This window comes from Accipiter gentilis, chromosome 8, assembly GCF_929443795.1.
Source record: "Accipiter gentilis chromosome 8, bAccGen1.1, whole genome shotgun sequence".
Taxonomy (NCBI): Eukaryota; Metazoa; Chordata; class Aves; order Accipitriformes; family Accipitridae; genus Astur; species Astur gentilis.
The window spans coordinates 38622644-38650491 of NC_064887.1; the positions used below are offsets into that span (position 1 = coordinate 38622644).

Here is a 27848-nt window from a genome sequence, read left to right on the forward strand (position 1 = left end):
TTTCTTCATTACAAAGCAGCAGCGACGCGCGGTGCCACCCGCCCATCGGTGTCACAACCCGCGTCAGTCCTCAGCCTCAAGGGGGGGGGGGGGGCTGGGGGTGGGGGTGTCTCTCTCTCCGGCCGGCGGGACGCTTGGGTTTTAAGGCAAATTCTGGATTTTTTGGGGGTGTCGGGACCCCGCTCGGCAGTCGGCGCAGCAGAAAATAGGCAAAGTGACGGCGAGAGGGGAACTCCTGCTGGGACTTTGCCTGTTCCCTGCTCTGCCAGCCAGACCCCCGGAGATGAAGCCGATGGGGATGGGGGGGGGGGGGCAGGGGGCTGTGACACCCCCCCCCCAACACCAGCCCTGGGGGGGGAGGGGGGAGAGGCACAGCTACATTCACACGGTTCCATTCCTGTCACGAGAGCAGCCGGGCTCAGCCCTCCCAGCCCTGCGCCCCATTGAAAACCAATTAAAAAAGGGATGGGGGGGGTCCCCGCAAAGGCGGGGAGGGGTGGTGGGATGCTGTGGCCCCCCCTCTAAGTGCTCAGCCATGGGGGTCTCCATCCCTGGTCCCCCCCATCCTCGTCCATCCTGCCCTGCCCGGACGCCTGGCTTCTCCCGAGCGTTAAGGCGGGTGGGGGGGCTCTGACCCGGGGGGGGGGGGGGGGGTCCCTGCTGCCTCCCGCCTCGCTGCCTTTGGTTGCTGTAAGCAGAAAAACAAAATAAAAACCCCCAAAAGGGAAGGGAAAAAAAAAATAAAATAAAGAGAGGCAAAGCAAAAGGGGTGGCCGGACCCCCCCACCGGACCCCCCCCCCCCCCAAAGGCCGGACCCCCCCTCGCCGGCGCAGCCGAGCGGCTATTGCATATTCCGGTGTGTTGGCGCAGAGGATGCATCGGTATTACCAACTGGAAGACGTTTCCGAGGGGGAAAATTGGTTAAAAAAGAATAATAATAGAGAGAAAAGGGACTTTTCCGGCCGAGAAGAAGCCATGCAGGAGGCGAGGGGGGGGCAGCCGCCCCCAGCCCCCCCGGCCCCCCGGGAGCCCCGGGCATGCAGCGACTCCCTCGCACTGATATCGGGTCCGGTAATACTTAGTCTTCGAAGGCAAGGCACATCATGTGGTATAAAATTTCGTGCAAATTAGGAAAACATGGATTTTTTTTTTTTTTTTCTTGTGTGGTTTTTTTTTTTTACGGCTTTTTTTTTCTTTTATACAGAATTTTTTTTTTTTTTTTCCTCTTTTTTTTTTCTCTTTTGCTGAAGGGGGAAGGTAGAGCCGGTTAATACAGTCTGCCATGCACAGCATCAGCCATCCGCGGCTGGGTTGAGCCAGGTCACCAGATCCTGTTAAAGCACCATGCAGTTTATTTGTCTTTTTTTTTTTTTTTTTGTCTTTTTCTTTTTTTTCATGTGTTTCTTTTCTCAGATCTTTTTAAAAAAAAACAGGTTTCCTTCTCCGCCAAGCGCTTTTTTTTTTTTTTTTTTTTTTTTTTACTTTTTTTTGTGGGTTTTCTCCGTTTCTTGTCCTTTTTGATTACTTTTTCTCTCCCGGGATTTCCTGCGTCAGCCCTTTCCCCGGTGCCACGCCGCGGGCGGGCAGGATCCGGCCTCGCTGTGCTGTCCCGGGGGGTGGGAAGCGGGGTGGAGCGGGGGGCCGGTGGGATGGGGGATGCGATGCCGGTGGTCCACGGGCCGGCTCTGGGCGCCAGGGGAGGGGGCCAGGCCGGTGGTGGCGGTGGCTTCGGTGACGTCCCCTGCTCCCGGACATCCCACGGTGGCTTCTCTCCGTCATCACCTGTGGGGTGTCCCCTGGGGCGTGGGCTCCCTGGGGTCCCTTTGGGGACACGCCTGGGACCCGTCTCCTCCGTGGCCGCCACCATCTCGCTGGAGACGCCGGGTGCCTTCGTCATCTTCCTCCTCCTCCTCGCCTCGGCCGCCGCGTGGGTCCCTCTGCTCTAAGGCACTGCCACGTCCCCGCGTCCCCTTCCCGGCCACGCCGCCATCGCGTGGGACGGGGACGGCCAGGCGCTTTCTCCAGCGCTGTCCCCGGCCGGGGGCTCCGCCGGGGGTCCCGGGACCCCTCCCCGCCGCAGTTCAGGCACTTGACGCGGGGCCGGGGGCTCCGTGGGGCTGGCTCTGCCCTCGCCCTCGCTCGGGCTCCTTTTCTCCATCCTTTTGTATTAAAAAAAAAAAAAAAAAACCCCAAAAACCCCAAACCAGCCATCCCGGCAAGCCAGTGCCGGGGGCTCCGTCTCCTCCTCCTCCTCCTCCTCCTCTTCCTCCTCCTCCTCCTCCTTTTTTGTGATTTTTTTTTTCTTCTTCTTTTTCTTTTTTTTTTTTTTGACGATTCCCTCTTAAAAGTGCATTTCCTACAAAATGTGCAACACGAGCGCACCCTCTCCTCGCCATCCACCTGGAACCTGTCCACAGGAATGCATAGCTCAGACACACGGACGCACACCCCACCACAGCCCCACGGAACCCCCGGCGCAGGGACACAGGGACGCACGTGGGGACACGTGGGGACGGGGCTGGTGAACGCCGGCGGGCAAGGAAGGCATTGCAGAGAGACGGCGACCGATGCCCTGGCTCGACGGTGGCAGCCCGGGTCCCACCGGGACCGTGGTGGGAGCGTGCCCACGCCACGTCCCCGAGGGAATTGGGGTGCCACCGCCACCGCGACCGTCTCCAGCTGTGCCCACGCACCCTCCGTGGCCCAAAGCCCCCTCCTCCTGTGACAACCGCTCGTGCCAAGCCGAGCCGGCCACCGTGCCACCTGGCCATCGTGCCACCGTGTCACTGTGCCACCACGCCACCGCGTCACCGCATCACCGTGTCACCGCATCACCACTGTCACCGTGTCACCGCAGCACGGTATCGCCCGTCCCCGAGGCGCTTTCACGGCACGGAGCATCACATCGTCCCAACGGCAAGCGTGGCCACGTCCGTTGGGAACCGGCGGCAGGAGGTGTCGTCCCCCACCCTGCCGTGCCCCACCCCGGCCCCGGGGCCCCCCCCCCCCGAGAGTCTGCGTGGGGCCGGGGGTGGGGGGTGGGGTGGGGGGTGGTAGGGGGTTTGATCTTTTCTACTCACATAGAGGCAAGAATGAGAGAGTCAAGAGCCGTTTGCATATCCGACCCTCCGGCAAGTGGCCAGCAGGGCTCTGGCGCCGCAGCCCCGCTGCCGCTCCGGGAGGCATCACTGGCACGAGTTGTGTCAGGTCTCGGCGCGGCGCCGGCCGATGGGGCAAATAATAGTGTTTTTCTTTCTTTTTTTTTCTGTTTCTTTGTTTTCTGGTGCATCGCTGGGGTGGGGGGGAAGGTCCTCCTGGGATGGGTTGTTGTTTTGTTTGTATTTTTTTTTCCTTTTTAAAAAAGTTTGACCCTTTTCCTTCTTCCTTTCCCTCGCTCTTTCCTTCGGGTGTGGGTTTTGCTTGTCGTCGTCGTCATCGTCGTCGTGAGTCCGCGCTCTCCGTCGTCACCGCAAGGCTGGGCCTGGTGCTCGGGGACGGGGATGTTCCTCTGGGGGTGCCTAAAGCAGAGGAGAAGGGAGGCGAAGGGGCGGCACGGCGGCGGTTATCCCAGGTACCAGGACTGCCAGGAGAGAAGACAGAGGCTGGCATTAGTGCTCTGCGACATGGAGCTGCTCCGTGCCCCCCTGGCGTGTGTGTGTCCCCCCGAGACAGCTGTCCCCACACTATCACCCTGCTCATTTTGCCTTGCTGCCCTGCATGGCGTCCCCATTCCTGCACTGAGTTTGTCAGCACTCTGTGCCAGGGCCACCCGTGTGCCCCTTGGCTGCTGGTCCCTCTGCACCTCCGCGGCGAAGGCAACGCTTCCCAGGGAATGATCCCGCTTGGGGACGGGTGGGGGGCGGCAGGGCTGGGGACCCTGTGGGGTGGCCCCCTGCCACCCTCCCATTGTCTCCCCCCTCAGCCCCAAGTTCAAGTTCGTCCCCGATTACCTCATGTCTGGTTTCCGTTGGCAACGAGACAGCTCGGGGCCGCCGCTTCCCTTAACCCTTCCCGGCCCCGCCACACATGACCCAAGAGCAGCAGGTCTCAGCTACCCCTCCCTGGGATGCAGGACACCACTTTGTTTCCCTTGTGCCTCAGTTTCCCCATGCAGAGCGTCCTTGAGCCCTGGAGAGGCTCCCAGAGCATGACTGGACACATGCGCACAGGGACAGGGACCCTGGGGTCCTGGGGCTGCGAGCAGCCATAACCCCCACGGGTTTGTGGGTTGCAGGGACCCCGGCACCCTGCTCCCCCGGGGCTCTCCTGGTGCTGCCCCATGTCTCCTCTCTAGGAACCTAAAAGCCTCAGGGGGCCCACCCCACTGTGCTCTGCCCACCTGTAGGATTAGGGAAACTGAGGCTGGGCAGGAGGCTGCGTTTGCCTCCTGCTACAGCACAGCACCCTTGGGTGTCCCAGATCATGGCCTCCGAGTGCTCGCACCCTGGCACGGCACAGCACGCTTGGGTGCCCCACAGCACAGCTCATGGTCCCCAAGTGTTCGCACCCTGGCACAGCACCGCACCCTTGGGTGCCCCATGGCACAGCTGATGGTCCCCGAGTGCTTGCACCCTAGCAAAGCACAGCACCTCTGGGTGCCCCATGGCATGGCTCAGTGCCCTGCGTATTCGCCCCCAGTGGGTGCAGCACCCCGGAGTGCCCCCCAGTACGGTGCCATCCACACACCCATCCCGCTGCCCTGGCACTGGCGTCACCTGCCGGGCAGGGCTGCAGCCTCCCAAAGCTGCCCCTGCTGGGACAGCTGAGGCCGTCCAACTCATATCACAAATGAGGCAAGGTGCTGGCACTCCTGCCCTGGCCCTGCGGCACTGCCCATAGCGCTGGCGCTGGCTCACAAACTACCAGTTAAAAAATACCCAGGACTAACAAAAAGTCCCTGGAAAGGCGCATGCTACATCCCATTGCGGCTGAAGCAGCCGGTGGGTGCAGTCGGGCAAAAGCAGGGTGCCCGAGCTGACCTGGAGAGGGGCCACACAGCTCCAGGGGCCCTTTTTTGGGGATGCTGCGGTCACCTGGGCAGCCTGGCTGTGCCACAGTGCCAGGTGGGGCACAGCTGGAGCCTGGCGAGGGGAGGGCAAGGTGCCAGGCATGGGCATGGCAGTGACCTCCCTCTACAGTGGGGGACCCTTGGTGGCCCTGAGCCACCAGCAGCGCCCGAGGCCCTGGCACAGGGTACCAGGTGTCGATGCCCGTGGTGGGGATGCCGTGGTGGCAATGCCCACAGCGGCGATATCAAGGCAGTGATGCCCACAGCAGCAGTGCCTGCAGTGGCAATGCCCACGGCAGCAATGCCCACAGCGGTGATGCCCACGATAGCGGTGCCCACAGCAGTTATGCCCACAGTGGCGAGGCCCACGGTGGCAATGCCCATGGCAGTGATGCCACAGTGGCAACACCCACAGTGGTGATGCCCACGGTAGCAATACCCAAGGCAGTGATGCCACTGCAGCAATGCCACGGCAGTGATGCCGTGGCAGGGATGCTCATGACAGCAATGCCATAGCAGTGACGCCTATGATGGTGATGCCTGCAACAGCCATGCCCATGGTGGGGACACCCATGGCAGTGATGCCACGATGGTGATGCCCATTGTGGCAATGGCCACAGTGGCGATGCCCACAGCGGCAATCCCACGGCAGCGATGCCGTGGTGCGGATGCCCGTATCAGCAACGCCATGGCAGCGATACCCACAACGGCGATACCCGCGACGGCCATGCCCACGGCGGCGATGCCCACGGCGATGCCACGGCGGTGGTGCCCTGGGCGAGGGCAGGAGGGTCCCCCCAGCAGCATCCCCGCTCTCACCTGTGCCTGATAGATACTCCCAGGATCCCTTGGTCCTAATCCCACGAAGGAACGGTTCGCAGGGGGCGTGCCTGGTGCAGAGTAGGCTGGGGAACAAACGAGAGCTCATTAACGGGGCTGCCGGCGGCACCTCCATTGCCCCCCTGGGGCCAAACCCGGCCCGCTCCCTGGTGCTGCTAGGACGGGCGTCCCGGGCACCCACAGCTGGCGGTTGGGCGACGTCCCTGGCTGCGCCTCGGCGGCAGGCAAGTGGAGGCCAGGGGTGCTGCGCTCAGGGTGGTGCTGCCCGTGCCTGTGCCCTGCTGGAGGGGTGGCTTCGGGAGGCTGGGGGGGCGAGACGCCCCCCGGGACGCAGGCGCAGACGGGTGCTCCCCTGCCGTGCCGGTGCTGCGGCTTCCCGAGCGGAGCTGCCGTGGGGCGAACGCGACGGGAGCCACCAGCTCCACTCGGCCACGTCCCCCCGCTGCCACCTCCACCCCACAGCTGGGGGTCCAGCGGTGGGACCCCCGGCCCTGCTAGTCTCCTGGGCTGAGCCCGTCGGAGGCAGGGTGCTGCTGGAGGGCACGGGGGGCTCGGAGCCAGCTGGCCTCTGCGCCTCTTGGGGACAGCCAGTGTCCCCCGCACACATCCTTCCCCGAGCCTGGGGGGAACTGGCACTGCCTGGTCCTTCCCCGTGGCCCTGGCCCCGTCACCGGCCAGGCCACGCCACACGAAGCTCTCCCCTCCAGATCGGCCAGGCTTTGATTTCTTCACGCCACATAACCTCGACACTCGCCGGCTGGCTGGCGGCACCCAGCAGTGGCCTGTCCCCTGGGGGACTTGACCCCGTGGGGATGTGGCAGCCTCTCAGGGTACCAGGAGGTGTCCCGTGGGTACAGTGGGACGGGGACAGGGACAACCCCTCACAGAGCGCGGTGATGGCACAGCGTCCCACCACTGTGGCACACGCCCCGATGCCAGCCTGGGTGCGACACCAGTGTCTCCCCTCTCTGCGACCCCGGGTCCAACACCCCAAAATCCTCCTGGCCAAGGCGCTAAACCCCCCGAGACAGAGTGGAGGGAGATGAGCTCGTCAGCCACCACTACTAACGAGGCCCCCCAGGCGCCTCCTGCCAAGGGTTCCGGGGGGCCTGCACGCAGTCCTTGCACCCGCGTCGCTTCACAGTCCCCGACCGGATCGGGGTCCCCAGTGCTGGGGACCCCTGTGGCAGCAAGAGGATGGCAGCCCTGTGTGGCGCAGCCAGGCATGCTGGCCCCAGCGCCACACCCGTGCTGGCTGGTCCCCATGTCACCAGCAGCACCGCTGCCGCTGGCCGGTGGGGAAACTGAGGCACAGAGAGGCGACAGCCTCCCCCACAAGCCCTGCCCACGCTGGCTGGGTTTGGGCAGGACATTGGATTGGGGGAGCCCCATCAGGGCTCCGCTCCCGCTCTCCTGGCCGTCTCAGAGGGATGCGGGACTTGGGCTGGTCCCTGGGACCAGCGCAGGACCCCCAGCTTGGGGGACACAACAGCTGCCTGCCCAAACCCTGCCCGCTCCAACCTGCCTGAGACCCAGCAAACTCATTGTGTGCCGGCTGCCGCCCTCTCCCCGGCTGCAGGGAGGCCACCTCCACCAACATCCCCCCAGCAGCACTGAAATGGGGGGGGGACCTTGGGGGGACTGCGAGAGGAGGGGGCCGGCTGGGCCGGGGAGAGGGGTGGGCGCCGCGGGGTGCTTACTGGGTGATGTCGGTGAGGTCGTCCCTCCCTCGGTAGTTGTCGTGGTGGATTTGGTGTCAGGAGAGACGGCCAAGCGGGGCATGCCGGGGGGAGGTGGCGGCGCCAGCATCTGCGTGGGCAGGTAGTGGCTGGGCACTTTCACTTGACCACTTCCATTTAACTGGGGACACAACACAGACAGAAAAACAAACAGCACAAGCCATTAGGAAGCACGCGCAGCACCGGCAAAGCTGGCCCGGTGAGCCCCCGGTGCTGCCTGGCATGGGCGCAGAGCATCCCTCACCACTGACACGAGTTTGTTGGGTCTCAGAGCAGCCCTGAACGGTCGGCGCCAGCGACAGGGAAAGCACGGCGGTGCAGGGGAGTTCGGGGTGGGCTGGGGGGGGCCGTGCCCCATAGCGGCGCATGCCGGAGCCAGGGCACTGTGCCCCCCTCTCTGCGGCGGCAGGAGGCCTTTGAAGCGCTCACCTGCGGGGAAGGGGCACCCCGCGGCAGTGGCACAGCGGTGACCTTCAAAGGCTCCTGTACCAGTTCCCCATGCACAACCCGGTCGGGGGGCCACTCTGAATCCGTTTTCCACCAGCTCGGCACTGAGCTGCTGCATGGGAGAAGAGCAGCCGTGCCCCTCACCCTGGCATCAGGCCTTGCTGAGCGGCAGGCGGGTGCTGAGCAGAGCTCAGAGGGGCTCCCTGAGACCCTCTGCATCCAGAGGGCAGAGCGGGGGCGCAGGGACAGAAGGGCATGGGAGCGGGAATGTGGCCACCCCTGGACCTTGGCTTCAGGCATGAAGGGAGCCTGGGGGGGTGGGTGCATGGGGTGCCAGGTGTGTGGGGTGCTGGGTATGCAGGGTGCTGGGTGCATGGGGTGCTGGGTGCGCATTGCTCAGTACAAGAGCTGCTGGGTGTGTCTGGTGCTGAGTGCATGGGGTGCTGGATGCACTGCATGCAGGGTGCTGGGTGTGCAGGGTGCACGGGTTGCTGGGTGCGTGGGGTGCTGGGTGTGTGGGGTGCTGGGGCAAGGGAAGGAGTACAGCAGCACGGTGTGGCCCTGCCACCCCTGTGGGGATGCTGGGGGACACGGCGCAGTGGCGGGGCTGACGGTCACCAGCTGGCTGCACGGGCGGACGGGGCACGCAGAGCCCATCGCTCTCCCAGGCACGCTGGCGGACGGTGGCTCTTTGGCGACGGTCACACATCCCCTGCCAGATGCCCCGCTCCCAACAGACACCCGCAGCCCCAGCTGACGGCTCAGGTCCAGCACCCACCGCCCTGTCACCCCTACCAGGTGGCACCCCGTGCTGAGCCAGGGGACGGCACCTCCATCGCCAGAGAAACAAGATGCCAACACCGACCAGGCGCAGCGGCGCTCCCGAAACAACGCAAGGCACCGGCCGGAGCTGTTCAGCCCCAACTGCAGCAGTAGGAACACCCTACTGGGCTGGTGCTGGCACCTGGGTGCCAACAGCGCACCCTGACCCCCCACATGCGGCGGCGGTGGTGGCGGTGACGGCGGTGGCAGCAGACGATCCAGGGGACGCCCCTCCGGCAGCCCGGCCGGCAGCAGCCCCGGGCGCCCCACGGCGAGGTCAGTGATGGGATGCAGGGATGGGGCCGGATCCTTACCGGTCCGGGCTGCTGGTTGGACGGGTCGCAGGCCAGCGAGACGAGATCTTTCAGCGGGTCCTGCGGGTTGAGATGAGGCGGGTACCGAATGGCCGTGTGCGGGAAGTAGGTGGAGGCCGTCTGGGGGAGGATGGAGGTGGTGGGGAAATGCAGCGCAGACGACGGGTGCGGGCTTCGAGCGATACCTGCAGGCAAGAGCAGAAGGGGGGACCCACCGGCGTCACTGTAAGCTAGCCACTGCCCCAGTGCCCTGCCCACTCACCCACTTGCTCCGTCCCTCAGTTTCCCTGCCAGGACACTCACCGCTGTGCACCGCGATGACGGGACGGTGGTGCTGTGTGAAGCTGCTCAGCCGGGGCGAGGAGTCCTGGGGTGACGGGCTGTTGAAGGGGGACTTGTCCATCTCCGTCTTCTTCACGGTGGGGGAGATGCCTGGGGAAAGTGGGGCATAGTGTCACGCCCTGGCATCTGCTGTGGGACCCCAAAGTCCCAGGGCAGCTGCCAGCCTGGGCCGGGGTTGGGGAGTTCATTCCTGGGGCGAGGGGCACCCTAGGGACAGGCTGGGCGTGGAGAGGGTGCGTGGGTGTGAGCGTGTGTGTGTGTGTGCACACATCCGTACATGTGCAGGAGGGTGTGCACATGTGCGGACACCTCTAGCGGTGTACGACAGGTGTGCATATGCACGTGTGTGTGTGCACTGGTATATGGGCATGCATGAGTGTGCACACACCTGCATGTACACATGTACATGCATGTGCACAAGTGCGTGTGTGTGCATCAGCACGACTGTGTGCTCCTGTGTGAGTGTGTGTCCGTGTGTGTGCAGGCTTGTGTTCATGCACGGGCATCAGCCGGAGCACGCGTGCGCATGTACCTGTGTGCACAACTGTGCATGCAAGCACACATTTGTATGTGCATGCAGGTGCACACAGCTCTGTGTATGCGCATGTGCCCACCCCAGGTGCAGAAATGGGTGCCCCTATGGGTGCACCTGTGACCCCACAGTCCCCATTGGGCACCCACCTCCCCTGGCACCCTGGGGCTGGGGACCACATCCTGCCACCACAAGGAGCTCCCAGGGAGGCAGAAAGGTGTCAGCTTGGGGGTTGACCCCACCAGGGCCCGGCAGCCCCTCCCCAGGACCCCCGCAGAGCACTGGGTGTCTGGGTGCCCGAGGGCCACCCTGGGGCGCAGGACCGAGTGGGAGGGGGCAGTGGGCACGTTAATCCCCTGCCACCGTGGCTTTAGCTCTGGCCATTTGGCCCAGGCCCGGTAATGGGTTTAGCCCCTTCTCAGCCAGGGGTTAGGAGGATTTCCCAGAACATCCCGTACGGGATTGCCATAACCCCCCCGCTGCCACGGCTGAGCCCCCCCACTGCCCCCCCCTTGTCCCTGCCCCGGATCAGGCCACCGGTGGGGGACAAGGGACGCCCCGGCACGGCTCCCTTCCTCCACGCATGCCCGCATGCCCATATGCAACGCTGCAGGGAGGGGGTTACATCTCCGTCCAGGACTCTCCTGCCCTCCCACCTGCCCCCCCGTGGCACTGGCCCCATGGGGCCTGAGGTGGGGCAGGATGGGGCACAGTCCCTGGCCCATATGGGGCACTGTCCTGGGGCAGGACTCGCTTTCCCAACCCTCGTTCCGACAGCATCGGTACCTCCAACCCCCCCAGCTGGGTACCCCCCAGGCTCTGGCAGGCCAGGATGGATCCCGCCCCACTGTTGGGGTGCGGAGAGGCAGGATAAGAGCCAAGGGGGGGGAGAAAGATGAGCGGCTCCTTTGCCTGCAGCCCCGCAAAGGCACCCTGGGGCGTGGGAGCCGCTGTGCCAGCCCTGCAGCATCGCTTTAATTAGCCCAGCCCCCCCCCCCCCTTTTCTTAATGAACAGCTAATTGGGGCTGTCTAGACAGGAAAGGGAAAAAAAACGCCAAGCAAGAAAGCAAGCTGTCCGTAGCGCCAAGCGGCCGCCGTGGGGCTGGGAGAGGCCAGCGTGGGGCTGGGGCGCTGGGCTGGCCCTATAGAGAGCACCTATAGAGAGAGCCTGTGCCTAAATGGGGGGGGATACAGCAACACCTGGCCACCTTTGGAGAGCCTGTGACATAATGGGGGGCTCTGTAGTAACCCCACAGCACCTACAGAGAAGCAGTGATTTGCTGGGGGTCCCTGTAGCAATACCACAGCACCTATAGCCAGCTTGTGCTTTGACTTGAGGATCCCTATAGCAACACAATGGCACATATAGAGCGCCCAGGCTTTCACAGGGGAGGTCTGACAGTGGTGCCTGTAGAGGACCTGTGAGGTGGCTGGGGGGGCCCTATAGCAGCAGGAGGGCACCTATAGGGAGGCCCCTATAGGGAATCACCTACCCCCTTCCATGTCTTCTGTCCAGTTGCGGCTGCTGCTGGTGGGGGAGTTGGAGGAGGTGTAGTACTCGCCCCCCGGGCTGGTGTCGATGTCGTCCTCCATGGACCCCGACTTGTGCCGTTTGCTCCTGGAGGGCAAGGAAGGGATCAGCACCAGCCCGCAGCAGGATCCGGCCTGCCCCCCCGCCTCCCCCTTGGCGAGATGGCCGGCGGCCCATGGCTGTGCTCAGGCTGGCCCCGGCATCGCCCCGGCATCACCCCGGCATTGCCCCGGCGGCACCTACCCGCTGGAGGAAGTGCTGGGCAGTGTCCTCCTCATGCCAGTGCTGGAGGGGTTCAGGTCGTAGGCCAGGTGGCCCTGCAGCTCCCCCAGGGAGAAGTTTGGCCCCGTGCCTGTCACCACCGGTGCTGCGGGGAGAGAGGGAGATCAGGGGGGGCCCAGCATTGCCCCCTGCCTGGCAGGGAGGGGAGCCCCAGCCTGCAGCTGGGATGGGGGAACTGTCAGGATGCTGCCGTGCCCAGGCAGCTGGGGAGGGGTGGCATCATGGTGGCACTCACTTCGGGACACCTGGATGAGCTCGGTGACACTGAACACCCCCGAGGTGACGAAGCTTTCCTGGAAGTCTGTCGAATCTGCATGGGAGAGAGGAGGGAGTGCTGGGGGAAGGACAGGACCACTCCTCCTGCCCCGCACTGTCTTGTGGTGATACTTGAGGGCACCCCAACATCCCCAAATCCTCCGTAATGCCACCTGTCCCCCCTCTTCAGCCAGCTTTGCTCCACTTCCCTCCTCCAGCAAGGGACCACCCCAACTGGTCCCCTCTAGCTGCTGACACCCTGGGGCTGCTCCATGCCTCAGTTTCCCTGCGGCTGAGAGCACTGGCAGGGCTTGGGGCTGCACCCCTACAATGGGACCTCCATGACAACTGCTGTCCCCAAGGGACACAGCTCCAGCAGGGCTCTGCCGGCTATGGCACGAGGCTGACGCCATGCCCAGGCCATTGCAGGTGCCAGGCAGTAGCTGGCTGGGGTTGGTGGGCACCAGAACAGCCGGTGGGAGCTGTCGGCGCAGGGGGCATGACCGCCTGTCGAGTGGGCTACCTCCACTGCAGGGACCCTGGGGACAGGGCCAGGTGTCCCTTGACCTGCTTGCCCGAGCCCTGCTCGCCCTCCTCACCCAGCGTGATGGGTTTGCTGTCCTCCTGGTCCGAGCCGATGCCCGTCCGGGGGCTGCTGCTCTGCTCTGCATCTGCAAGAGAAACCACCACCGGCATGAGCCACCCTATGTCGCTACAAGCCGGGGATACCTGCCGGCTAACTGCCCTGGCAGCCTCCCTCGCCGCTCTGCTGCAGGGGGGGAAACTGAGGCACTGTCTGGCCAGTGGCTCCCACCCCATAGAAAGGCCACAACCAAGCTGGCACTTCCCCAGCCACTGGGCAAGAGCCACCAACCATCCTTCCCTGCGGCCTCCTTGCTGGCAACAGGAACGAGGACAGCCCCACGCTGGCATGCAGGATACAGGCGCTGCTCTCCTCAGGAGGGAATCCCGTGGCACTTGACCCGCCCTGAGGCAGGGTGATGGCCGCCTGGCCAAGCTCCTGTCTCCCTGCCTCCTCTCCTCCCTCCAGCCGCTGCCAGGACCCATCCCTGCCCCACCGGGCAGTGTCACTATGGCCAGGCATCACCGTTGCTGCCCCATGGCACCTTGTTCTGCCTCCTCCAAGCCCCCCAGAGGGCAGCAAGGCCCGGGGGCAGCACCCGCTCCGACTCCCGAAGCCCATGCCGTCCCTGCTCCATCTTAGCTAAAAATAACCCGGCTCAGACGCTGAGCTCAGCAGCACTGGCACAGCCCAGCATGGCACAGCCGGTGCACCCTCTGGCTCCCTGCGCCCCACCGGGGCCTGAGCCGTGCTCAGGAGCATCCTTCCTCCCCGGCGCAGGCTTGGCCGCATGCCCCTCAGTCGGCTGCTCCCAAAGCCCTTCCAAAACTTTCGCCATGTATTTCCCCCTCTCGTCGTCCTTCCTCCTGCTCCTCCATCCTCCTCCTCCTCCCACCCCTTGGCCTTTGGCGTTTCTCTTTCGCAGCTTTGGCTGATGCCGGGAAAGGGCTGCGACAATCCAAACAACACCGTCAAAACAGAGCGGCCGCTGCTGCCAGCCCGCCTGCTGCGGCTTGGGGTTTTTTCCCTTTCTTTCCTTTTTTTCTCCCCCTTTTTCTCCCCCTCCCGTCCCATGCTCCCCCCAGTCCCTCATGCACGCACGGCTCCAAGAGCGGTTATTTTTGGCCAGCCAGGCCGAGCCATGCCCCCACCCCAACACCCCTGTGCGCCACCCGCGCCACCCCCGGGGCCGCTTGATGTCGATGCCGAACGCAGCCATTTTGTCTCCCTCCCCAGTTGCCGGCGTTCCTCCCCACCCTTTCCCCGCGCCAGCCTGGCAGCCCTTTCACGCCGGCGGCCCTGTGGCATCCCGCCCCGACGCCGCATCCCGCCACCAGCTAGCCCCGTGCCCGCGCACTTGCCCGTGCGCTGGCCCGCACACTTGGCTTCCTCCAGGCAGCCATTTTAGGGAGCAGAAATTCCCCCAGTGACGGGCGCGGGGGTTTTGCCCCCCCACCTCCATTTTTCTTTTTTTTCCCCTTTTTTCCCCCCATTTTGAAGGCCGCCTCGTGCCTAAGCACGCGGGACCGGGCAGCGGGAGCGAGCAGGGCACGAGCCAGCCGGTGAAGGGGGCGAGCGGCAGCAGGGACCCCCCGCGCACCCGCGGGCACCGCGCAGCCGGACACGGCCCCTCCTCGTCTCTTAAAACAACAAATCTCGCAGCGGCTCTGGAAGTGGTTAGCGGTGGAGCCTGGCCAAGGCACGGGGCGGTGTCTTGCGGTTACAGCCCCAAGGCCGGCCTGGCTCCCCGCGCCCCTCCCCGACGTCGCCTCGGGGCTCCCCGGCCCCCTGCTCACCCCCGGGGGATGGCACCCGGCTGCCCGCTCCCAGGGGCGCTTGGCCACTAAGAAGCCCCCCACCCCAGGCCGTGCCCTCACCCGGCGGCCTCCGCGGTGCTCCGCACGGCCCTCGGCTCGGCCCACGGGACCTCCCACAATTGCTCGCCCTGAGATACCCTGCACGGACCCTGTTCGGCCCGAGATGCCCCACATGGATCTCTCCTCACTCCCACATGCTCCACATGGACCTTCGCTGCCCCCAAAGCCCCCCCAGCCTGGAGCCTGTTTCCCCAGGGCACCCGGCAGGGCCACACGCTTGCCCTGGGTACCCCCCCACCCCCCCGATGCCCCCTACACTCTCCCACCAGCATCACCCTGATCCGGCATCACCGACACCATCCCACCCACCCCTGTTCCCAGCAGGGGGACCCCAACCCAAGCACCCCAATCGCAGCCACGGCACCCCAAGTTGCACCAAGAACTTTTCCCAAGCTTCGAGGTCTGGCAGCAGGACTGCCCCCTCCCGCCACCCTCGTGTCCCCGCTGACAGAGGCATGTGGGTGTGAAGACAGGGGCCGTGAGCTCGGTACCCCCCCAGCTGCTGGTGATCCTCGTGGCTGAGCCGGGCGAGCTCGCCAGCAGATTTCTGGCTGCCTCCTCCGGCGCAGCGCGGCCGGGCCAAACTCTGCTCTCACCGCCATGTGACGGCTGCCTGCGGCCGGCCGGCGCACACTAAAATGGCGAAGGGATCTCACCGGGCTCCCGCCACGGCCTTGCTCCCATCAAGGGACATTTTGGGGGGGGGGGGGGTGACCAAATCCAGCACCCAACAAGTGGCTCGGCCACACTGGGATGGCATAAATAGCCTGGGGAGCCCCCCGCGCCCCCAGTCTTGCTGATGGGGGACAATCTGCACCCTCCACGCCTGCCAGGGCTGGGATGGGAGATGGAGTGGGGGGGCCCTGCTGCCACATTTCAGGGAGCCCGGGGGGGAAGGTGTTCAGTGCCCGGGTCCTCCCCCCACCCTCCCAGCACGGAGCAGGAGAGCGCTCGGTGCCCAAACAGGTTGATCCAATCGCTTTTAAAAATAGCAAAGTGTGTGCCCGGGGGGGGGAGTGGGGGTGAGGGCTGCCCGGGCTCCTGGCCGCGCTGGCAGGCTGGACCAATGCCACCCATTGAATTATGGATCCCCAGCACCCCGGCCCCGCAGGCTGGCAGGGTGCCGCCGGCCCCACGGCGACTCCCTGCCCGTGGCCTCGGCGCGTGGGAACGACCCCCGGGCAGCAGGGTTGGCCCTAAGGGGGGGGTCCCTGCAGGCCGGGTGCCCCCTGGGGCTGGCGCAGCTGCGGGAGAGCCCTGGCTCTGTGCCTGAGCGCTGACGGTAACAGTGCACGGTGTTACCGGCAGTGGCGTAGGGCGCAGGCGCAGAGGCTGAAGGATGCTGGGGGCTGGTGGAGCCACTGGCGCCAGCATGCGTGGCCCAGGCCCCCCCCGGTGAGGGCAGCAGCTTTCCTCCTCCTCCCCCAGCTCTGCTGGTGACAGGGCAGGAGATGGGAGAGGGTTCAGCACTGCTGCCTGCAGGCTCCTGCCCTGTGCCTCAGTTTCCCCTGGGGTCAGCTTGGGGCTAAGACCCCTGGGGAATTGCCCCCCCTGCCTCTCCCTCGGTGGCGGTGCAGCCACGGCACCTACCCAGGAGCAACACATAGCTTCCCCGGTGCCTCCGGCTGGCCCTCACCCACAGCATACATCACTAGGGCCCAGAGTGAACAGCCTGGTCAGGATGGGGGACACCTGGAGACCTGAGGGAGCCTGAGTGCTGTGGGGCAGTGGCCCCCCTGCAAAAGCTAGGGGTGGGCGAGGCTGCTGGGAGGTTGTGATTCGGGGGCCCCTCCCTGCCAGACCCCCAGCCCCACACTGGCCCCACTGGTCTGAGCAACGCTGCCCGTCCCGCTGCCAGGCGGGCCGGGGTGGCCCTTACATAAAACCCGGAACAGACCCGCTTGTGTAACCTCCTTTATATAATACCCCGAGCAACGCCGTGTGTGCCGGGTAAATCCCAGCTCAGCCGGGCCAGCCGGCGCGCCGGGGGCACCGGACCCCTCCGCCGTGCTCTTTGTAACGCCCCGCTCCCCCTTCAGCCCCCGCCGTCGTGCCTGGAGGGCTGCGGTGCTATGAGGGGGCGAGATGAGTTTGTTGGGTCTCAGCCCACTCTCTGGCAGGCCGCGAACGCCGCGGGGGCGGCAGCTTCTCCTCCCCCAGCCGAGCAAAACCCTGGGGAGGTCCTGGCTGGAGGCATCCCCCAAGGCGGCGGGGGGGACGGACGTGCCCCGCTGCCACGTTCGCCGGCTGCAGCCAGCTGGCCCGGGCGGGAGGCTGGGGAGGCGCGAGCACGTTGGCCGGCGCCTGCAAGCGAGCGCTGGCGCGCTGGGAGCGAGCGGGTTTGTCCTCGGCCGACCCCGGCCGGCGCGGGGAGACGGCAACGGCCGGGGGGAACCCCCCCAGGCGGGCGTCGCAGCCGCCCCCTCGCTCGGCCCTGCCAGGCCTGGGCCACATCCAGGGCTGCCGGCGCCCGGGGAGGCGAGCGGGGACAGATGGCAGTGGACAAAGGGACGGGTGAGAGTGGGATGGACAAAGGGATGGTTGAGCCCCCTGCTCCCCCTCCGGGACCCCTCCCGCCCGCCACGGGGTGCTGGCACCTAGCCCCTGAGCCCTGGGCTGGGGGGGGGGGGGGGCTGGGGACACCCGGGGGTGCAGCTGCTGGGAGGGGATGGGAAAGAGGAGAGAGGGATGGGAGAGAGAAAGGAGAACAAGGAAGGGAGGGAGAAAGAAAGAAAAAAGGGAGGAAGAAATGAAAGTGGAGAGGAAGGGAAAGGAAAAGGGAAAGGGAAAGGGAGAGAAGAAAAAAAAGAAAAAAGAAAAAGAAAAAGAAGAAAAAGAAAAAAACAAAAACAAAAAAGAAAAAGTAAAAATAAAAAAGTAAAAATAAAAAATAAAAAAGAAAAAAGAAAAAAGAAAAAAGAAAAAGAAAAGAAAGAAGAAAGGAAAAAGAGAAAGAAAAGGAACAAAAGAAAGATGAAAATAAAAATAAGGAAAGAGGGAAATTGCTGATGAGGAGGGGAGGGAGGGAAGAGAAAGCAGAAGAACGGCAGGAGGAACACAGGGGGAAAGGCAGGAGGCTGGGAGGGCAGGAGGAAGGAGAAGGGAGATGGCGGAGGCAGAGGGACACCCCAGCTCTGCGGGCGCAGCCGGAGGCTCCCAGGCCTAGCCCCCTGACTGCACTGGACAGACCCACTGCCCTGCCGGACCCACTGCCCCTGCCTGCCCTGCCGAGGGGCCTGGCCCTGGGCAGCTGCTGGGGGCTTCCAGCATCCCACTGCCCCACCAACCCCAGCCCCACGGCACGGCACAGCCCCACGGCACGGCACAGTCCTACAGCATTACACGGCCCCACAGCAGCACACGGCCCCACGGCGCAGCCCAGCCCCTGGCTGCGGCACAGCCGCCCCCCCCAGAGTCCCACGGGCCCCCACCACGGCCCCCCCTGACCCCAGTTTCACCCCCCCACTGACCGCAGGCATCGCTCCCAGTGTATTGTGGGAATCTCCCGCCCTGCGGCCGAGGTCTGAGGCCACACAGGGTTGACGGGGAGGGGGGGGGCAGGTTCAAGCCCTCCCTGAGGCCGGCCGAGACTCCAGCACTGGGGCTGGCATGGCAGGAGACCCCAGGCCCCAGCTGGCAGTGCCAGCCCGGCTCGGGGGTGCAGCAGCACACACCGAGGGGGGGCTCGGCGGTGTCTGTTCCCCGCCTCCATGCCCGCAGCCGCCGGCGGGAGGGGGCGCGGCGGGCATCTGCCGCCCCAGCTGTCCCTTGCCAGCGCGGCACGGAGCCGGGCACCCGGCCAGGATGGCAACTGCGGCCCCGGGGAGGGCACGACGCTTGCCAGCGCGGGGGGATGGCGGGTGGCGAAGGCGGAGGACGGCAGGTGCTTGTGAGACGGAGCTCGCTCATCTTTTATTCATCGGGAGCCGAACGGCGCAGGGAACCGCTCCGGCCCCTTGCCCCAAAACCCCAGCACCACAGGACGCGGCACCCCGTGCTAGGTCCCGGGGCAGGCACTGCTCACCCTGGCTGAGGCGGCAGGGCTGAGCACGGGGCAACTTGTTTCACTGATGAGGCAGGGCTGGGGCTGCCCCCTGCCAGCTGGGCACTGCGGGGAAGCCGGCCGGCTCCGGCATGCTGCCGGCTCGGCGCACTGCGGGAGAGCTGGGGAAGCCCTGACCTCCCCAAGGTCGCTGGCACATCGATCCAGAGAGCTCCAGCATGCCGAAACCACCCTGGCTGTTGTCGCCGCCGGGCTCGCGGTGGGGCTGGGTACAGGGATGGTGGGTCGGGGTCACCGCACCCCGGTGAGCCCCTTTCCACGGCCACCTCCGTGGCACGCAGCTCTCGGGGGGCAGAAACCCAGCCCCTGTCCGTTCTCCGATGTCTCATACCCTTGTGCCCTTTCCCGGGGGGGGGGGGGGGTCTGCTCTCCCTGCTGGGCTCTGCCTATCTTGGTCCCCTCAACCCAGCTTCCCTGGTTATTTGGCTGGGAGAGGAGAGATACCTGGAGCGGGAGGAGGGTTTGCACATGTTTATCTGCATGCTGGGGGGGTTCTCCAGCCCGCCTGCCTGCCGGTGCCTAGCTCTGCGAACAGCAGAGCCCAAATATTGTGCACCCCATCAATCTCCTCGCAACCCTGCCGATAAATATTTGCGCGGGGGCTGGTGGAGCAAGCGCTGCCCGGGGAAACGCCTGCTCCTCCATCTGGAGGGACCGCGCAGCCGTTTGGCACGGCCGGCCTGGCACGGCCGGCAGGCGCGCTCAGGACAAGAGCCCTGGCACGGGCTCCCCAGCAGATTGGTGCCATCTGCCTCACACCGCAGCCAGCGGCGAGGCTGGTGAGGGGAGATAAGGGGCTGCCAGGCGGTGGGAGACGCAGATGCTGGCACGGCGTGGAGGTCCCTGACTCCCCCCGGGTGCCGTCCGCCGGCGGCAGCGCAGCCGGCTGCACATGGCAGCGTGCCGGGGGTGCCAGGAGCGGGATGCCACCCTGGGGCCCGCCGCCTGCTCGCCCTGGGCACCCATCTGGTCCCACCCCACATGGCCTTGGTGTGTGGGGGGCACAGCCGGGCTCAGCCGCCAGGCACTACCAGGGGAAGCTCACTGCAGGGCACAGCCTTGCCCCTCCCTGCCCTGCTGAGCATGTCAGCTGCAGGGTCCCTGCCAGCCCCGGAGCACCCCAAAAGGTGCGAGGGGCCAGCACAGACCCCATCCTGCCTCCCCTCCGGGTCCTGGAGCCTGGCCAGGATGGGGATGGGGTCTAGGGATGGGGGGGTACCAGGATGGGGATGCAGGGATGGGGGCAGGAGGAGGGGGGGTCCAGGGATGGGGATACAGGGATGGGGGGTGCTGGGATGAAGGTCCAGGGATGGGGGATGCAGGGATGGGGATGCAGGGATGGAGGCACACGGATGAGGGCGCGGGGAGGGGTGCCCATGGAGGTGGGGAGCACTGAGGTGAGTGTGCAGGGAGGGGGGCACCAGCCCCCCCAGACTGGCTGCTGCCGTCGGGAGCTGCTGGGAGGAATCTCTCTGTAATGCTTCGAAGGTCCTGGCACCATCGACTGGGGAGATTGATTACCATTTTACTGCAATGCTTTTGACTTTCACCAGCGACCTCCGAGCTCTCCCCCCCCCCCCCCAGCCCCCCCCTCCCCGCACACCCAGCTCTGGGCTGCAGCGCTATCCCCTCCCCCACTGCGGTGTGCACAGCCCAGCCCTGCACCCAGCCCTGCTCACATCCAGCACCCAGTCCTGCACCCAGCCCTGCTCACATCCAGCACCCAGTCCTGCACCCAGCCCTGCTCTCGGTCCACCAACCAACCCTGCACCCAGACCTCACCCAGTCCTGCACTCATCCTGCTCCCAGAACTGCACCCACCCTGCACACATCCTGCACCGAGCTGGCGGTCCGACCTGCCCACAGGGGTACTGGGGGCTGCGGGCGCGGGGCAGGATGCACTGGTGCTGTGCTGCCAAGTGCTGGGGAGCAGACCCAGGTGTCCGGCACTCCCCTGCACCCGATGGCAGCCCCCCCCCCCCGGGGCCAGCAGGGCTGGGATGGGGCCTCCCCCCAGCCTGGCATCGCTTGTGCCTCAGTTTCTCCATGTGCACCTGGGGGCACGGAAAGCCAGGCAGGTCTTCCAGGCAGAAGGATGGGGGGGGGGGCGGGCAAGAAAGAGCCAAGAGGCAGAGCTGGCTCTTGGCATCTGTCCGGGGGGGGGGGGGCACCAGGAGCCAGCCCCACCCCCCCCGCCCCAGGCTGCCCCCCAACCCCAGGTGGGGAGAGCAGGGCCGGGGGGCTCTTCCACCGCCTCCCCTCTGCGGGGTTGCCAGAGCAGCGGCTGGGAAATTGTGCTGACACCAGCAAAACGGGCCAGGCGTAGGCGGGGGAGTCGAGAGCCCACGTGCTTTGGCCTGATAATGGGGGGCCGCGGGGGCTGCGGGGAGCTGGAGCTGCCCAGCTGGGGGGGCCCCCACGCAGGCGAGATCTCCCCCAGCCTCCTCCTGTTCACCCCCCCAGCCCCAGGGACTGGGGATGCTGCGGGGAGGGGGGGTCTGGCTGCAGGGCGAGATGTGCAAAGGGGGAAAGCGTGCAGGAGCGAGCAGGAGCGAGCAGACAGGAGGGAGCAGGCAGCATGCTGGGCAGGGAGGAGGCCGGCAAGCGTGCGAGGCGGTGGGGATGCCCAGCACACCCTGAGCGGGGCCGTCGCCTGGCCTGGCCGTACAGCACAGGGTCGCAACGGTGCGGCGCCTGCCCCAACGTCCCTTCTTGCCTCAGTTTCCCCACCGACGCGGCAGGCCGGATAACCACTCGCTAGCCACAGCCCCACAGAAAACGCCCGCTGTGGGCTGGGGCCGGGGCAATGCCGAGCACCCACCCCACCGCAGCACCCAGCACCCTGCAGCATCTCGGGGGGGTCCCAACCCCAGCGCAGCTGATGCCGCTGGCCCGTCCCGGTCCCCCTTAACCGGGACAGAGAGCGACCTTAACAGGGAAAGTGAGAGGCTGCCAGGCCTTATCAGAGAGTATTTACAGCCGCTGTGTTCCCAATTAGACAGTCAGGTGACTGCGGCTGCTGGGGACCCAGACGCCGGGGTCAAGGTCGCTGGGGGGGTGGTGGCAGAGGGGCAGCCATCACCCCGGGGACAGCCGCTGGCTGCGGCGTGGCCAGGGAACCCACCAGCACCCCAGTGCGGCACGTCAAGTGGTATAGGGGACCCCATCATGGCTGCCGTGGGGGTCCTGGTCCCTGCTGTCAGCATGGCCACTGTAGGGCTCCCAGTCCAGCCTGGGGCTGCTCCCAGTCCAGCCCAGTACAGGGTACTCCCCAGCCCAGTGTGACACTACATCTCCAGCCGAGCCAGCGCAGGGTGCCCCCAGTCCAGCCCAGTATGCGGCACTCCCATCCTAGCCAGTATGGGGTGCCCCCAGCGCAGCAGGCAGCGCCCCAGTTAACCCCAGTACCCCATCCCAGTTCAGCCCAGCATGGCCATGTCTGAGCCTAGTACACGACACCCCCCTACCCTGCCCAGCAGCTGCTGCCCCATCCTGCACAGAGCACTCATACCCCCACCCCAGCCAGCACCTGGGGCACCCCTGTCCCCAAGCACAGCACCCATGGTTCCCAGTCTGCCACTGGGAAACAGCAGCACCCGGTCCGGTTGGGCCCCATCCTGCCTCTGAGCAGGCAAGCCACGTGCGTGGACATGGGTGTACAGCACCAGTACCACGTGTGCGCACACGTCAGGAGATGCGGCTGGGCAGCCAGGTCCTGGGTGCACACGCGTGTGCGACTGCACACGTGCACCCCCTGCCACTGATGGCCCGTGCCCACTGCCTGCCTGGGGTCCCACCTGGACCCGAGGCAGGATCCGGCCCTGGCTATCCACTAGCAGAGGCTGTGCCCTGCTTTTCCCAAAAGCCACAAGGGCTTGGCAGCCCCCTCCAGTGCTCTGCCCGGGACACACGGCTCCCTGGGGAGCATTGTGGGGGGGGTCACATGCCCACCATGTCTCAGTTTCCCCAGTTGCACCCAGTGCATCCCACTGCTGGCCAGGCAGGGGCAGAATCTCTGGCTACCCATGCCCACCGTGATTCATGGTGCTGGCACTCCTTTTGTTGGGATTGCTGGCACCACGGTGCCCTCTGTGGTGTCATTATCCATCCCTGGGCCCTGGCCAGTGCTGGGCAAGGAGCCACAAGCCCACGCTGCCCACGCCGTGGTGTTGATGGGGACGGGCTCACGGGGACGGGGGGCATGGCTGGGGGGCATCACCCAGTGCTGCAGGTGTAGGCAGGGGGTTGCTGCCAGGAGAGGACTGGTGTCCTGGTCCCTGCATACCTGGGCAGCCTGGCCTGGCCGTGGGGGGGGCTATGAGGCCTTCGACCGCTCCGCGGGGCTCCATGTCGCAGTCCCTCCCCGGCTCTGCATCATCCCTCTGAAACCAAGCCCTGCCCTTGCCTGTGGGGATCATGCAGCATCTCCCCAGGCTCCCCATGCAGCATCTCCCCAGGCTCCTCATCTGCCTGGGGGTGCTGGGGGATGTTGGGGTCTGTGGGGGACCCCAGCTGCCAGGAGGCTGTCTGTGCCAGCACGTCACCAGCCAGGAACAGCAAACCTGCCTGGGTAAAATAAGATCTGACCCGAGCTACTACAAGCTTCTCCCTTCCCAACACATGGGGAGGTGGCATGAGCCAGCAGCAATGATGATGGCTTAGGGACCTAATCTTCTGAGCCTGGAAACTGCCATCTGCCCTGCCCACTGTGCCTCAGTTTCCCCCTTCGACTGTCAAGGCTTCGAGAGTGGATCTGACCATCCCTCCTTGCTGTAGTGAAACCAGCCCAGTTCTCCCCAGGTCTGTGGGACTCCCAGGCAGGTGAAGGGCAGTGGTTCAGCATCCCCTCAGGGCACAGCAGGAGCTGCTGGGGTTTGCCCCCGCTGGCGTTATCACTGCCCCCTCCCCAGCCGGCCTCGGCCGCTCCTGTCTCCTCCTCGGTCACCCTCTGGGTGAGGGGCTGGGACTGCAGCCCACGGCAAACTGGTACTGCTGGACCGTTCCCAGCTCCAGCCCTCGGGGGGTGTGCCAGGAACAGGCTGTCCCTTCCCTGCCCACGCCACCCACCCGCTCCTCACTGGGCTGCCGGCACAGACAGCCACGTCAGGCAGGCGTGGGATGTGGGGTTAAGCCCTGAGACCCCCCTCTGGGGATGCCCAGAGCAAGGAGCATCCTCAGGGACCACTTGCCTCCTTCCCTGCCTGGCATGTGCCTCCCAGGGCAGCCAGGATCTGTCCTGGCTGGGGAAGAGGGGCTGCATGGGCAAGGTGGGGGGCACCCACTCGGGCAGCAGTCTGGAGAGAGGGGAGCACTGGGCTTCTCTTTGCAAGGTCTGCAACGGGAAACATGTCCCCGAGCCAGAGGCAGGGATGGGACGGACATCGGAGGGGACGGGAAAACGCGAACCCCCCCCCGCCCCCCGGGGAGCCAGCTCTGGTGGGGACGCATCCTGGCTCTGCCCCGCAGGCGGACGAGCACCCACCTCTCTCGCGGACAAAGTAGGCCAGGTAGAGGTCGAGCTCCTTGACGGAGACACTGATGTGGTGGGGCTGGACGCAGAGGATGGGGTTGGTGCACTGGCCCGACTTGACCAGGCGCTCGCCGTCGGTGCTCTCCAGCGGGATCCCTTTGAAGAGGATGACCATGACCAGGTCCAGCCGCCAGACCTTGTCCGCCTGCCGCAGGCAGTCGATGCGGCGCATCTTCCCCTTCTGGTCGGGGTTGGAGAGGACGCAGCACGAGGGCTTCTTGCCCGTGATGGAGAGCACGAAGTCCTCCCGGCACTCGGGCCGGATGTCCTTGCGCAGCTTGGCCAGGAGGCGCGAGGCCCATTTCTGCTTCACCTCTGGCTTCTCGCTCAGCAGCTCATCCTTCACCGCCCTCTCCTCGTCCTTTGTCATCCTCTTCTCGTGCTTCTTGAAGTACTTGCGCTTACGGGCCTGCAGGTTGAACCAGGTGTAGGCGAAGGCCCGGACGTGGGGGAGCAGCGCCTCGATGAAGGGGTGGAACTCATCCTGCGGGAGCAGAGGGACAGGCGGTCACTCCCGGCCGAGGCCCCCCTCCAAACCCATTCCAGGACGGCTGGTGAGCCCATGGGAACTCACCAGGGACATCCTCACCAGGCTGCATTCCAGCGCAACCAGGAGGAAGAGCTGTGGCAGAGGCGCATGCCCACCAGTGACGGGGAACTCCTCCCCACACAGCAGGACCCCCCTCCATCCTGGCAGGCCCCCATAAATCCCACCGGCTGCAATTCTCCCAGGCCCATAACTTGCCGGGGGTGGCTGGGGCATACCGGAGCCTGCGGCGTCACAGAAAGGCAGGCATTTGTGCGAGGCACGCCGCCTCGGCAGCGCCCGGACACTGTCCCCTCCCCACCCACGCATGCCGGGATCTGCTCCCGACAGGCGCAAAAATCCCACCTGACATCACGCCCACCGGAGCCGCCATGCCGGTGCCAGGCACTGCCAGACCACAGCACCCAAGGGACGGGTCCCCCACAGCCCCAGTATCCCAGGTGCTCCCGCATGGGCTGCGGGTAACTTGGACCTCTCCACTCGCTCTGGACCAGCGGGAAACTCCCCCAGTTTGCCCCAGTTGCGGCCAGCCCAGTGGCTGGCGCCCAGCCCAGTGTACAAGGCATGCTCTGACTGTCTTTTTCCATTTGGCGAGCGCTGCTGGACGAGTCCGGCCCCAAAAGAAAACAAGGAAAATGCATCCCCCTCCCTGGCCCCTCCTTCCCGCATCCTTTTTTTTTTTTTTTTTTTTTCCCCAGTTCGGAAAATCAGTGCTTCCTGGCTGGGGAGGCCCACAACCCTCCCTGTGGGATGGAGAGGTGGCGGGAGCCATCCCAGCGGGGAGTGGCACGGCTTGGAACATGGCAGGGAGAGGGCCAAGCATCCCTGTGCCTGGCCAGAGCGACAGCCAGCTGATCCCTGAGGGCAGGATTTGGCCCTCCGGGTCCCTCATGACGGGTGATGATGGGGAGGAGGGAGAAGCCTAGCTTGGCACTCAAGTTCCGCCGCAGGCTGCCAGGGCTGGGCGGGGGGTGGCTGGTGGCAGCTGCCACCGCCGTGCCACGGCCCCGGTTCACAGGGTCATGCCCGGGTTTGGGTTACCCTCCCAGCAGAGAGGGTGCCAAGGGCAGGCGCTGCTCCAGGGAGGGACCCAGGAGGCGGCCGTGGCAGGAGCTGGGGGAGGACGGAGCCCCGGCAGTGGGATAGGGCGAGCGGCTCTGGAGACAGCGGCTGGCCTCACTCATCCTAGGGCAGCGATGCCACTGCCCGGCTGAAGCAGCCGTGTCCCAAAGTGACCCTGCTTGGAAGGAACAGCGGCCCCTGAAGCGGGGTCCCAGCAGGGACTGGCCCCATACAGACCCTGCTAACTCCCACTTGGTCCCAAGTCCAGCACAGACCCCATTAATCCCAAATCAGCCCTGTGAGCAGCCAGCCCAGATCCCTCGGCGCAGCCCCTGGTGTCCCCTGGACCAGCATCCCTGGCACAGACCCCGCTGTGACCTGGCACAGGCATCCCAGCACAGACCCTACCATCCTCTGGACCCGGCACAGATGCCCATAACTGCCAGCACCAACCACCAGCACAGCCCCACTAACCCCAAAAAACTGCCCCCAAGCACAGACGCCGTCATTTGCCAGCACAGACCCAACACCCCAGCACAGACCCTGCCGTCCCCAGGAGCTGAAAGCCCCTGCTCTGGACCCAGCTCCACCAGAGCTGTGACCCCGCAGGTATGTCCCCCCATACCCCACAAGGGACAGGGAACCCATCCCACCCATGAGGACACATCCCTGCCCGGGGACTCATCCTGCAAGGGGAACTCATCCCTGCCTGGTGGACCCATCCCCGCCAGCTGCTCCCAGGTCAGCTGCAGCCCCGCACGGCTGCAGGGTCTGGTTCCCTCCCCAGCAGCAGCCGCTAATTCAGTGCAGCTGGGCAAGGGCTGGGCATGTGTCTTAAATCAGGGAAGAAGGTCAAAGAAAAGTAAGACAGGAGCTGAAAAAAGCAGCAGCGAGTTCCAAAAACAATACTTGGCCGGGGAGGTGGGCGGCTGATCTTCCTTGGTGGCCGGTTATTCAGACGAGCCCTACAAATTGCTGCCATCCCCCGGCCCCGCCACCCTCCCCAGGCAGCTGGCGGCAGGGCTGGCTGCAGGGCCGGGGGGGACACGACACCACGCCATTGTCCCCGTCCCTGCCCTCCTGCTGGGTAGTGCCACCCTGGCCACTGCTGCAGGGAAGTTGGGCAAGAACCAGGTTAGCCCTTTTTGGGGGAGGCAGCACCCTTGGGTGCTGCTCACCCTCACTGCGAGGGCCAGGGGATGCTCGGTGCCCTGCCGCAGGGCAGTAAGTGCGAGTCCCAATTTCTGTGGGACGCCGTGTAGGTGCCGGCTTTCCCCCCTCCACCACGGTGCAGAGGATGTTCAGATCCCGCTCGGACCCACGTCCGGGACCCCTCACCAACCCTTCTGCGTGCAAAAGCCCCTATAGCTCTCGATGCCCCCGAAGCCATCGTGGGCCCCCCCCGCTCCCAGGATTACAGCAGGACGGGAGCTACACCGAAAGCCAATCAGCCCTTCGCCAACTTTCCCTCCCGCCCAGCTTATCCCGCGCCGAGATGCCGTGCGGAATTAAGCTGCTTTAGCGGGGCCAGGCGAGGGCAGCCGGGGGGCACCAGGACAGCCAGACGGGTGGGACGGCTGCAGCTGGGTGCCGAGGGGACAAGCTAAATGACTTGGGGACCATCCCCATGCCCTGCATCCCCGCCACACCGCCAGCACCGTGCTACCAGCGAACCCCTCGGCTGGGCACGCCGCCCCGGATGACACTGGCCAAGCTTCACGCTCAGCTCCGCTTCGGAAAGCAAAAGCAGGGATGCGCTTTCCGTCTGTCCCCGTCCCTGATCCCCGTCGGCCCCCCCACCCCAGCCGGCAGCATGGCGCGCCGGCAAAGGGCTGGTTAAGTGTTTCTCCTGCTGTTTTTCCTTTGTGGGGCTGGGAAGCAGAGACGTGCTGCAATACCCCAGACGAGGCTGCTCCCGGGGCATTTCCGGATGGGAATCTGGCAGCAGAGCCTGTGCTTGGGCCTCATCCAGCCCGGGCTTGTAAAGCCCCACGACCTGGGGAGGAGCAGGCCTGCGTCGGGGTGCTGCTGCTCCCGGCACAGAGCCCCCCTCGCACCCCCCTTCCAGGGAC

At 65.6% G+C, this 27848-nt stretch overlaps 1 protein-coding gene across 4 annotated transcripts; it reads right to left on the reverse strand.

Moving 5' to 3' along the window:
• Positions 1-1455: 1455 nt before the first annotated feature.
• Positions 1456-24679, reverse strand: NFIC (nuclear factor I C). Of its 4 annotated transcripts, XM_049808761.1 has the most exons (10): positions 24120-24678; positions 12714-12785; positions 12095-12169; positions 11821-11944; positions 11540-11664; positions 9475-9603; positions 9172-9356; positions 7550-7709; positions 5829-5914; positions 1456-3581 (listed from the first exon to the last, which is right to left on the reverse strand). In XM_049808761.1, exons 1-10 carry the CDS (start codon positions 24535-24537, stop codon positions 3564-3566), a joined length of 1392 nt encoding a protein of 463 aa, XP_049664718.1. In that variant the 5' UTR covers positions 24538-24678; the 3' UTR covers positions 1456-3563. The 4 variants fall into 4 exon arrangements, with proteins under 4 accessions (XP_049664718.1, XP_049664719.1, XP_049664720.1 ...); XM_049808762.1 differs by lacking the exon at positions 5829-5914 and having other exon boundaries at positions 24120-24679; XM_049808763.1 differs by lacking the exon at positions 7550-7709.
• Positions 24680-27848: the final 3169 nt, after the last annotated feature.

Excerpts from the sequence above, each read along its gene's own strand:
- NFIC (XM_049808761.1), bottom strand. The coding sequence starts at position 24,537 with ATGACAAAGGACGAGGAGAGGGCGGTGAAGGATGAGCTGCTGAGCGAG. Across the intron at positions 12,786-24,119 it reads CTACTTTGTCCGCGAGAGAG|ATGCAGAGCAGAGCAGCAGC; the intron begins GTGGGTGCTCGT and ends TTTCTCTTGCAG. Across the intron at positions 9,604-11,539 it reads GACAGAAGACATGGAAGGGG|GCATCTCCCCCACCGTGAAG; the intron begins GTAGGTGATTCC and ends CACTTTCCCCAG.